This window comes from Thermoascus crustaceus, assembly GCF_041956765.1.
Source record: "Thermoascus crustaceus strain CBS 181.67 unplaced genomic scaffold VTN00scaffold_1, whole genome shotgun sequence".
Taxonomy (NCBI): domain Eukaryota; kingdom Fungi; phylum Ascomycota; class Eurotiomycetes; order Eurotiales; family Thermoascaceae; genus Thermoascus; species Thermoascus crustaceus.
In genome coordinates this window covers 5,040,771-5,052,066 of record NW_027192527.1, presented here as the reverse complement: position 1 = coordinate 5,052,066, position 11,296 = coordinate 5,040,771, and the positions used below count along the sequence as shown (strand labels likewise).

Here is an 11,296-nt window from a genome sequence, read left to right as displayed (position 1 = left end):
CTGATCGTAACATTTCTTTTCCCTTGCGAATGTCAACTTATCTCATCGTTGTTCCTGGCGTCACTACGGATTATATAGTTTGAATGGATCATCCTTATTGCTTCTGGAGTTCACTCTATTACTTTCGTTCGCGCTCACATGGATTCTTTCAATGTTATTGAAGGTATATATATAAGTTCTACGCGACAAAAATGTCTCTGCTAAAAGCAAGAGATAGACAGGAACTGCGGACTTCCAATCCGTCACATCTAGCTAACCTAACTCCCCGCAGGAAATTAGATTGAAGTTGTATCTTATAGGTGAATTGAGGAAATTAGGTTGTAAATCTGTAAAGTATTATTATTTCGATTACAGAGCTGATACCGATATTCGGAGAGTCCTTTTCCAGGACGCAACCAAGGAAAACAGAACCGGGGAATTTGGACAGACCAACGCAGACTCCTTCCACATGGAGAATCTCGAATTTTTCAACGACGAAATAGAGACTTCAACGCCATTGGTCCCTGCAGGATGCAAAGAAGATGCCTACAAAACGAAGTAACCCCACGCTTTTCTTTTGTATCACGACGATTCACATGGAACGAAGTAAGCGATCATACTCCGTCGACTGCCTCGATCCACCCAAAGGTCAACCCAACGACCAGGGTCGCGACAGCCCAGATCGCACCCCATCCAGCTGCACCCTCAACGTCGACGCCCTTGACCGTCCCCGCGACTTGCACCACCGTGTTCGAAACCACCATTGTCGCAAGGAGGATAGTGCGCGCAATCAGGATCTTTGTCTTCTGCGACAGGGCACCCCAGGTGTGACGGTACAGTGCGCAGATGAGATATTCATCCTGTCGGATCTCTGACTTCGACGTGTCCGACTCCGCAGACCACCCGGCGGAGCTGACAAAAAGGAAGTCGCGTGCAGCATAGCCTGCCGGCAACAGACTGAGGAACAGGACGGGGAACCCTGCAGCCCCTGCGTGCGCGGTCCGAATGTCAGGAAGGCCTTCGAAGTGCGTCACCAGGTGCGTGGGCAGCCATGTTGCAAAGCTGATGTAGAGCACAACGGCATAGATCGTGGACGCGGCGACGGAAGTGTAGATTGCCGTTGGGCGATCTTGGAGGATAGCGCGATTGGAGACAGATTGCCCCCGTGCACTCGAGAGGCTGTGGACGGACCTGGCCTGGCGCAGAAGGACGAAGGGGACGGTCGTAGAGAAGAGCGTGATGATGAACGAAGTCAGGGTGGTCGTCGGGCGGATGCCGTAGAACGAGGAGAGGAGCGAAAAGGAAGGGAGATGGGTGATGAGAGTAAAATATGCGACATCTCGTCCTGTATGAGAATCGCCGTCAGTTCCATGGCCACCATGCTTCTGTCGATAGGAAGTGTCTGTAATAACGCACCGTCAAAGCCCAAAATCCACGCCAATCCCAGCTCGACCGACCTCCATGCTATGAGGCCGCCCACTTCCCACCATGTTTCGAGGTGTTTGCTGACAGGCGCGAGGTCGCCTTCAGTGATTTCTGAGGCGAAGGTGAAGAGTAATGAACTTAATACAAGACTGCTAAGAACTACCAGGACGAACCTCACTGGCGAGGGGATCTTCGACACGCGTGAAGCCCGGTGAGGCGCGGTGGTAGGCGCGGTGGTATCATCGGTCGGGGGTTTGCGACTCGGCCCCGTCGGATCTAGTGACTGCGAAGTAAAGGTCCTCTTCCGGGTTGACATGTCTGCGGCCGCAGTAATCGCGCAGAGGCTCCTTCAGATTATTCAAGATATCGAGGGGATCCCTAGTTTCGCTCTGCAGCTCGTGGTGCAGAACGGTAACCCTGGCGCTGGCTTGGCGATGTTGAGATTTTGGACGGTCGTGTGCGTTGACCATGTGATGATGTCATGCACTTGGGTAACTAGCTGTAAACATCAGACCTTGCACAGGGGCACAAACCGGAGATATCTCAGTATCTCTGCGCCTTCAAGCATTCTTATGGAGTTTCTACATAATCTCAGTTTTATTTGCATTTTACAGCAGTCTTTTGAGGACTTGGTGTGCATGTACTGTACTCTACTGTCTGTACCTTAGCTAGATGTACACTATGTATATCTCTCACAACAAAGCAATAAAATGCTCTACACAAAGGGGGCTCTCAGCCATCGGGTATCTTTTATCGGCCGGCTTCGCATTCAATCAATCTTCTTCTTTGTCTTCTTTCTCCAGGATAGAGAACTCCACTGTTCCGCTTTCTCTGCCCTTTGTATCGCGAACAACAATCTTATACTTGCCCTGATCCCAGAGATCCTTGATTGTCAGTTCGCGGGTTCTGTGCAAACTCTCGATGTCACTAATCCGGTCCAAGGTCTTCTCGAGAAGCTCATCAAAACCGGGTTGTGAGCAGATCTCCCGGAACGCGTTCTGCATGGGAACCGAGTCTGCTCGGACCATAGCCCTGGAGTCAATGGTGAAGATATTCTCTTGGTCGTAGCTTTGGATAAAGTCGGCTCTTGTCATGATCTGCCGCGCTTCGTGGAGAGGGATCTCTGGCAGGATATGGCCTACTTTTGGGCAGTACGTCTTCTCCATTTCTTTCTCGCGCTCAACGAGGGCTCTTGCTAGAACCATCGCAGCAGACTGCAAAAAGGTCAGTCAGGACGCATCGAGACGCTCTAGGGGAAATACATACAGCGTATTTCTGCTGATCCATCACGTCATCATCCATTTCCTCTCCCAGGACCCAGCACTTGTTGAGAAACCATGTCTTCTCCGTCTCACATATCGTGCGGCAGGTCTTCATCATATCGTCGGACTTTGCAACCCTGCTCAGAAAGGCGAGCCGTCCGCCAACCTGGTCATAGATCTTCTCCAGAATATCCTGTGAAAGATCTTCCCCAAAAAACCTCTTGCGATACCGCCGAAGGGCGTTCAATGCCCTGTCTTTAGGCAGATCCGGCACAGGTATGACCTCCATCCGGCTCGCATATTGTTTCAATCGCTCGTATACCCAGTAGTCATCGCTATTCAATACTAATAGTTGTTAGCATAGACTAAGAGATAAGAAATTGAGGGATAAGTTCAAGGATCAGGCTCACCCATGGTTACCAGATTACTGGCTGCCCACTGTTCCGCCCTTTGCTGGATCATCTCAAGCAGGTCTCTACCGTCCTCGTCATTCCTTACCAAATGGGTGCTGTTGATAATGAGGGTCAGAGGCGTGCGGCCTGCCTGCCTTCGTGCGAGTGCCACTTTCTCCAATTTATTGAATGCACGCTCGATGTCGAGCAGAGCAGTGGTATCACGAGGTCCTTTTATGCTGAAAAGGCTACCGATATAGCTAGAAATACGGGTGAGCACTCGTAATCGAGAAATTGAAAGATAACGGGTGTACGTACTCTTCATGGAACTCGAAGTCCAGTGCCTTCCCCAACCGCGTCCGGAAAATCTCCAGATCAGCATGGGCTTCGAACATGGCGACTCCATCTCCATGAATCTTGCGCATAGCATCCAACAGCATAGACGTCTTCCCCGTACCCTTTTCGCCAACGATGAGATAGTAACGGCCGGCTGCCTTCCCGGATACGATGCGGTCGATCCTCTCCTGTTCCTCTCGCATGATCCAGTGCTCCGTTCCATCCTCAGGATTGTCCACACCCGCCACATCGAGCGCTGGGTCCCCAGGCTGGAAAGCCTTGTCCATCTTCTGTAGTATCAGACACTTGTAATACTTATGGTACCCGTATCCGGCAGCACTGCAAGTCAATTAGAAAGGCCTGAAGTAACCAATCGGCGATTATATTGGTCTTGTTTCCGTACCCTAGAACAGCAATTGAGGCAAGGGCTGTGGCGGCGGATTCTAGCATCTTGAACCCAATAGATTTGAGACTTGATTCCTCATTACCCTTGCCTTGCGCTTTACCGTCTGTTGCGCCATCTGAGCCAGAAGAGCGCTCTCTAGCAGTCTGAGAGTTCCATCGTCGCGGATAAGTTGACAAGGCCCAGTGGGAACGATGCGATCTAACCAAGTTTCTTCGGACATTAGAAGTCAGGGATTTCTGAAGAATTTGGTATGATCTCATGGTCAATTCTAGCGCGTCACGGTACTTAGAGACGCGCAGACCCAGTTAATTAAAAAAAAAAATGTGATACAAAAAAAAACGAAAGATAAACGAATGTAGCAGATAGTGTTCAAGTTGTTGAGTGGTAAAGATAGTGTTGGACGGTATGTACTAGTAAAGGGCCTGACCTGCGCCTGAGGCGATGCAGGATCCAGAGCTTTGGAAAGATTGCCACAAACGAGGAGTAATGAGCGACAGGAAGTATATAACAGGACACAAGGCGCCTGTTGACCGATGTGGACCAGAAAACAGAAGAGAGAGAAAATAAAGAAAGGAAGGACGAATAATGAAAGCCAACAGTAAGCACTGTATGGAGAGTAGGAGACACGTTCAGCAGCCACGCCCCCCTGGCAATGTGTATCGTCCAGCCGTTGGGTTTGATTGTGGCCCGGGCGGATCTGCTTGGCAACGCCAAGCAGCTGGGAGTCTTGGACTCAGGCCCTCGGGAGAGAGAGAGAACTGAACAGTGAAGGCTGTCCTGGAGTTTGCAGAGTTTTATCAGCCAACCCCCCGTCTCTGATTGTCCAGAGCCCCAAGGAACAGATTCTACGTGCCCGGCCAATCGCGTTGCGGTGAATTGGCGAACAGAAAGAAACCCACCGTGGGATGTAAAAGTTAACGGTGACAGCCCGCGTCGGACTGCTGGAGAAGGCGGAGGGATCGAAGATCCTGCTCCATCTACGCAAGCGGGATCGTACTATATCCATATCATGTTCTAACCGTCCGAAATTCCGTAGCACCGTCGCATGCGTGTGCTGTCCCCCGGGGCGCTCGGAGACGTCAGTGTGGAGTTCGCAGGGCTTTGCCTTTGCCCCGACCCCGGCCAGTTAGCCGCCCCGAGGCCTTCCGATGGAATTCCGCATCCACGAAATTTTCTCTGAGCTGTTCTCCGTCTGTCTATCTACTCCTCCAAGACCAAGTTGGATAAACTCTTTCTTTCCTAGATTTCCTTTATCGTCGTCGTCGGTTCTGGGGACTTGGGGTTGGTTTTCTTTTCAATTGCCCCTCATCCTTGTACTATATTTCTCCCTCTCTCCCCCCTCCTTGTCGCGTGTTGCTCTTTAGACGGCCGTCCTCGTAGCAGCTACCCGTCCGACATCTCCAAGCTACCTGCTCGAGTTCCTGCTCACTAGCTCTAATGGCACAACCTAATGGCGACATGGAGCACTCAAAAGGTATTTTATATATTTGACTCGCCCTCCCACCTGACGACATACGATAGTGATGTGCCCCGCGCACACAAAAAATAAAAAAATATCGGCGATAGGGCTGACATCCCATCTTCCAGAGTCTCCCCAAACTCAGCCGGCGGAACAGGTCACGAACGGGACAAATCCCGACGAAGGACATGAGGAAGACCAGAACGGAGGTATATCTCCTTCTTTCCGGGTTGCCCTTGCTTTTGTTGGCTGTCGAACTAATATTTTTTTGCTCTCAACGCAGGCCTCTTCCAGATCTCCGTGAAGCTTCCTCATGAACCGTATAAGATCCAAGTGATGGTCGGTTTGCAAAAGTGCGACTCTCATGGAGACAACTCGTTCTGACAGCTTCTTTTAGGTTTCCAGCCAGGAGCAGGTCCAGGATGTCCGTCAGTCGATTGTCGAGCTGCCGGGCACTTTCCAGTATACCTGCTTCCACTTGGAGTTCAACGGGGAGCGCATAAACGATTTCGTCGAGCTGTCAGAGGTCAAAGACCTCAAGGCAGATTCCGAAATCGTTTTGGTGGAGGACCCTTACACTGAGAAAGAGGCTCGAATGCATGTGGTCAGAATCAGAGAGCTGGTAGGCGCCTCAGGAGATCGAGTCGACAATCTGCATGGGATCTGTGCTGGGCTGTCCCTGCACGACTCCGTTGCTGCTGAGGGAGAAGCTGCAAAGGAGCACCCTCTTGTAGGCTATGACCTGAATGCCCCCAGTTCTCTGGAGACCATCTTGCCGAGGGCTCAAACTCCGCCACCTAAGACTGTCAAGTCGATTTCGCTATCCCCTTGGAACCCCCCTCCATACCACCTCCGGCAGAAGGGCCACCTGCTGTACCTTCAGGTCACCACCAACGAGGGAGAGCAGCACCAGATTACGTCCCACGTCTCTGGTTTCTACGTTAACAAGTGCTCGAACAGCAAGTTCGACCCGTTCCCACGGCCCGCACCTAAGAACTACAGCGCTCACTCTCTGCTCACGTTGATATCTCAACTGTCGCCTTCTTTCAATGCCGCTTTCCAGGCTCTGCAGGAGTCCAACAACAAGAAGGATCTTCTGACCACCTTCCCCTTCCAGAATGCCATACCGAACAACCCTTGGCTTGTGCCACCGACTTCATCTCCTGTCAACGCTCACCAGCCGGACATTGCCCGTTCTCAGGAGAACTTCTTGATTTCGGGCGTTGACAACGCAGAGACCCTCCGTGACTGGAATGAAGAGTTCCAGACCACGAGAGAGCTGCCCCGCGACGCTATTCAAGACAGAGTATTCAGGGAACGGCTGACTTCAAAGTTGTTTGCCGATTATAATGACGCTGCCGCTCGCGGTGCAGTGCTCGTTGCCAGGGGCGAAGTCGCGCCTCTGAACCCTACTGAGGGTAGGGATGCTCAGATATTCGTGTACAACAATATCTTCTACTCGTTCGGCGCTGACGGTGTCGGCACTTTTGCTTCCGAGGGTGGCGATGAAGCTGCCCGGGTCGCTGTTGGCAAGGACGTCTTGGGTATCAAGGCGGTAAACCAGCTGGACATTCCTGGACTGTTCACCCCTGGAACTGTTGTCGTGGACTACCTTGGAAAACGTATCGTTGGCCAGAGCATTGTTCCTGGTATCTTCAAGCAGCGGGAGCCGGGGGAGCACCAGATTGACTACGGTGGTGTGGAAGGCAAGGAGGTCGTTGCAGAGCACCCCGATTTTGTACCAGTCTTCGAAAAGCTGTCCAAGGCTCTCAGGGTCAAGAAGCACCCCGTTTGGGACAAGGATGGCAAGCGTCACGACCTCGAAGGCAGTGTCGAGACCAAGGGTCTGCTGGGTACCGACGGAAGAAAATACGTCCTTGACTTATACCGCATTGCTCCTCTTGATATCCTTTGGCAAGAGGATGAAGGAAACGAGACCTACCCTCACCGCATGTCAATTCTTAGATTGGAGCTTGTCGAGTCTTACTGGAGGTACAAGATGAGCCTCTACGTGAAGGAAGAGGTTGAGCGGCGCCGAAAGAACAAGAAGGCAGAGGAGGAGAAGGCTGCCTCCAATGAAGAGAAGCCCGAAGGCGAGGCTTCAAAGGAGCAGCCCGAGAAGAGTGAAGAGGCTGTCGATCAAGAGAGGGTGGATATCTCTGGATTCCAACTTGCTCTTAACCCGGACGTCTTCAGCGGCCAGGTCCCTCAGACTGAGGAAGAGAAGGAGGAATGGGCTCGTGACGAGAAAGAAGTTCGGGACGCTTGCGACTTTTTGAGGTCGAAAGTTATGCCCGAGCTGATCCAAGATCTCCACGATGGAGATGTTGGCTTCCCGATGGACGGGCAGTCCCTGAGCCAACTTCTGCATAAGCGTGGTATCAACATTCGATACCTCGGAAAGTTGGCGCAGATGTCCCGGGAGAAAGGAGCACGCCTGCAGGCCCTCACTTCTTTGGTCATCCAGGAGATGATCACCCGTGCCTTCAAGCACATTGCTAACCGTCACCTTCGCCACCTCCCTGCTCCATTTGCACCCTCTTGCATCACGCACCTGTTGAACTGCCTTCTTGGAACGGAACTTAACCCGAACCCACGACCGGATATCGACGAGGCGCTGCGGGAGATCTATCCCGAGGCCGACTTTGCGTTCGAAAAGGTTGACCCAGCGACCCTCAGAGCGGATATTGAGAAGCAGGTGCAGATCAGATACCGATTCACTTTGGACCCAGAATGGTTCAACTCCCTCAGACATCTGCAACTCCTGCGTGATATCTCTATTAGACTTGGTCTCCAGCTTGGTGCCCGTGAGTTTGCCTTCACCAAGTCGCAGCTCCCAAGCAAGGAACAGCCTCCGGTTACCAACGGCGTCAACGGTGCTGGACACGATGAGGGCAAGAAGGAGGAGAGCAAGAAGAAGAAGAAGAAGGGTGGTGAAACCGCCTCTCCAAGCCGTGCTCCAACGAACGAAAAGCCTGCCGTTACTTTCGTCCCGGATGACATCCTCAACATCGTCCCTCTTGTCAAGGATGCCTCTCCCAGAAGCGCTTTGGCCGAGGAGGCTTTGGAGGCTGGACGCATCTCCTTGATGCAGAACCAGAAGCAGCTGGGCCAGGAGCTTATTTTGGAATCTCTGTCCTTGCACGAACAGATCTATGGCATTCTCCACCCGGAGGTCGCCAAGCTATACCATCAGCTCTCGATGCTATACTACCAGACCGATGAGAAAGATGCCGCTGTCGAGCTGGCCCGCAAGGCGGTTATCGTCACTGAGCGAACATTGGGTGTTGACTCGGCGGACACCATTCTGAGCTACCTCAACCTCAGTTTGTTCGAGCATGCTACTGGAAACACCAAGACTGCTTTGGTGTATGTCAAGCACGCTATGGATCTCTGGAAGATCATTTATGGATCTAGCCACCCTGATTCTATTACGACTATGAACAATGCTGCCGTCATGCTCCAGCACCTCAAGCAGTACTCGGACTCACGCAAGTGGTTTGAGTCTTCCCTCTCCATCTGCGAGGAGCTCTTCGGAAAGCAGTCCATCAACACTGCAACTATCCTCTTCCAGCTTGCTCAAGCACTGGCTCTGGACCAGGACTCGAAGGCGGCCGTCAACAAGATGCGTGATTCCTACAACATATTCCTCAACGAACTCGGACCCAATGACCGAAACACCAAGGAGGCTGAGAGCTGGCTTGAGCAGCTCACGCAGAATGCGGTCTCGATTGCTAAGCACGCCAAGGACATCCAGGCTCGCAGACTGCGCAGGATCAACATGAACCCCCGCGTTTCGCTGGGCACCAAGCCTCAGCCTCAGGTCGGCCAGTCCGCACCCGAGGCCAACGGAACTGATCCAAAGATCGACTCTCGAAGCATCGACGAGCTGCTGAAGTTCATCGAAGGCGGAGAGTCCAGTGCTCCGCGGTCCAAGCAGAAGAAGCGTGCGGCCGCTAGCAACCCCAAGCTCCGGGGCTCGAAGAAGACAGCTGCCAAGGCCTAATCAAGCCTTGTGTGGTTTTTTCGTTCGGAGAAATGCAGAGCTAGTTACTCTTTTCTTATGACGTTTTACGTGTCTTAACACAAAAAATACGATTATATACCTCTTCCACTGGATGATCATGTTTAGATGTATGAGCGATGAATTGTATTGTAGACATCTCTACTCTGGGTGCTCTGGTTTTCCTTTTCTTTTTTTCAAAAAAATGGGCTCTGCATAGCAAGGTGGGGTTTTTCTGTCTTCTTCCGGCCACGATTCCTGTACTTTAACCAGTCAGATTAGAGCACTGTGTGCCGTCCTTTTGGGAATTAAGCTATCTCTAGCTTGTCTGCACCGTAACGTTGTTCTTGCTGCATGCATGGATGAGTTGTTCTTGCTGTTACTTGTCGACCCATATGGGTGTGATTGGAAAACACTTTTACCTTCTGTTTTGGGAGAGGTCGGGTGACTATCCGGCTGTCGAGGAAAAAAGTTTTTTGATCCTAAAATGGAGTTGACCGTGAGGGAAAAAAAACAACCCCAACAAAAATTTGAATTGCCAGTGGCATAAATACAATGGTTTCGATTTTTTCAGTGTCCACGTTTTGAATATCTATTCTTAGCCCAATTAATCCTCCAGGAAACGGGGCTTGTGGTTTAGTGGTATAATACCCCCTTAGCATGGGGGTGGTCCGGGGTTCGATTCCCCGCGAGTCCAGCTTGCAAGATCCACCCGAGTGGGTCTTTTTTTTTTTCACTTTTCACGCTCTTATTTTTGAATGGCTGTCTGCATTAGGAGAGCATATCATATCCTTGTTCTAAGTGCCAATCAATTCTGAGTGCGTCCTGATGGCATGGCTCGAAGCCGGTAGTCATGAGAATAGATAGGTTGGTTGTAAGGATCTATATGTCTCGGCAATTTGTCTTGCAATGAGCTGTGTTGTCTTTCTTACCTAGGGATATTGATGTTTTTCCATAATGCAGGGATCCGAGGGATCGTGAATATGGCACTTCCGTAGAATACGGATGGAATGTATATGATTCCCATTATGGCAAGTTGCTTCCCGCTATATCGATTCAGCCCTCTTTGTCAAACGACATCGATATTACCGATTCGAGGCCACCGGTGGGTTGGGTGGGTTTGATGATCGAAAAGGATGCCATTGGAGCTCAGGATAATAATATAGTCAAGAACAGCAAGCTTGGTTATCAGTTATGGAATGAGAAGGGGATAAACTGGTAGTAGCCTTTTTACATGTTGTTCTATGGACGGGGGAAAGGTGGCGGTGCGCAATTTACTCTGTAGTTGCTTTGAAATCAGAGTAGCCCGAAAGTGATTTCTGTCATCTTGAGATGATTTCAGAGAGTACATTGATCTCGAAAGCTCGGGGGACGAACCGATATCTTAACCGGACATGCTTGCAGGTGTACAGTACATCTGGGGTTGCTGAGGGCATGAGGGCTTGTCCATGCGCTGTGTCACGGCTTAGAAAGGTATTGCCGTGTCAAACAATGATAGTTGGGTTCTCATATTCCTTATACACCTTGTGAGAAGATGTTTTGATGTATCTTCCAGGCATGTCGGGGTGGCATGTGTTAGAGTATCGCCCAAAATAAATAATCGGAGAATAATTCGCCTTGCCGCTAAAGCATGAAAGACAAGTTCACCGCCAGACTAGCAATTGGTGCAGATTAGCGCCTTGGGAGCCAATTCCTATAGGTCCTATCACATTAATCAAAGCCAGCTAGCCAGAAAGTATTGACTGTGTGCAGTACCGAATGTCATCTCTTCATGGTCTGCTCGGGCTTGTGATGGGACTAAGGGCGGGCGCCGAGACACAAAGCCACAAAGGGAATGGCCCGCCCACCTGGGTCGGCACAAGCTAGAACTCGCCCTTGTCCCGCAGCTAAACTCCGCCCTGTCTATTGTTTACACTCGTTCATGTATTCTTTTATCTGCAGTTAATACACCAACACTACTGTATTTTAGCCCCCTTTTTCATATATACACTGATTTTCGTGTCATTGAAATAGCGCGCATCTTATAAGTCGCAG

At 50.9% G+C, this 11,296-nt stretch overlaps 3 protein-coding genes and 1 non-coding gene across 4 annotated transcripts; 2 read left to right on the top strand and 2 right to left on the bottom strand.

Moving 5' to 3' along the window:
- Positions 1-593: 593 nt before the first annotated feature.
- VTN00DRAFT_1823 (uncharacterized protein) lies at positions 594-1,720 on the bottom strand (the record flags this gene model as incomplete). The annotated part of the gene is made up of 2 exons (XM_069427973.1): positions 594-1,324; positions 1,396-1,720. 2 exons carry the CDS (start codon positions 1,718-1,720, stop codon positions 594-596), a joined length of 1,056 nt encoding a protein of 351 aa, XP_069292525.1.
- A 457-nt stretch (positions 1,721-2,177) lies between these two features.
- Positions 2,178-3,844, bottom strand: VTN00DRAFT_1822 (uncharacterized protein; the record flags this gene model as incomplete). Its single annotated transcript, XM_069427972.1, has 5 exons — positions 2,178-2,618; positions 2,671-3,011; positions 3,077-3,318; positions 3,377-3,733; positions 3,798-3,844. The coding sequence occupies 5 exons, from the start codon at positions 3,842-3,844 to the stop codon at positions 2,178-2,180; spliced, it is 1,428 nt and encodes a 475-aa protein (XP_069292524.1).
- Positions 3,845-5,237: 1,393 nt separating this feature from the next.
- Positions 5,238-9,265, top strand: VTN00DRAFT_1821 (uncharacterized protein; the record flags this gene model as incomplete). Its single annotated transcript, XM_069427971.1, has 4 exons — positions 5,238-5,274; positions 5,388-5,468; positions 5,543-5,598; positions 5,657-9,265. The coding sequence occupies 4 exons, from the start codon at positions 5,238-5,240 to the stop codon at positions 9,263-9,265; spliced, it is 3,783 nt and encodes a 1,260-aa protein (XP_069292523.1).
- Positions 9,266-9,887: 622 nt separating this feature from the next.
- On the top strand, positions 9,888-9,959 carry VTN00DRAFT_t27. The gene has a single exon. It is a non-coding gene; the product is annotated as a tRNA-Ala (tRNA).
- The last annotated feature ends 1,337 nt before the right edge of the window (positions 9,960-11,296 follow it).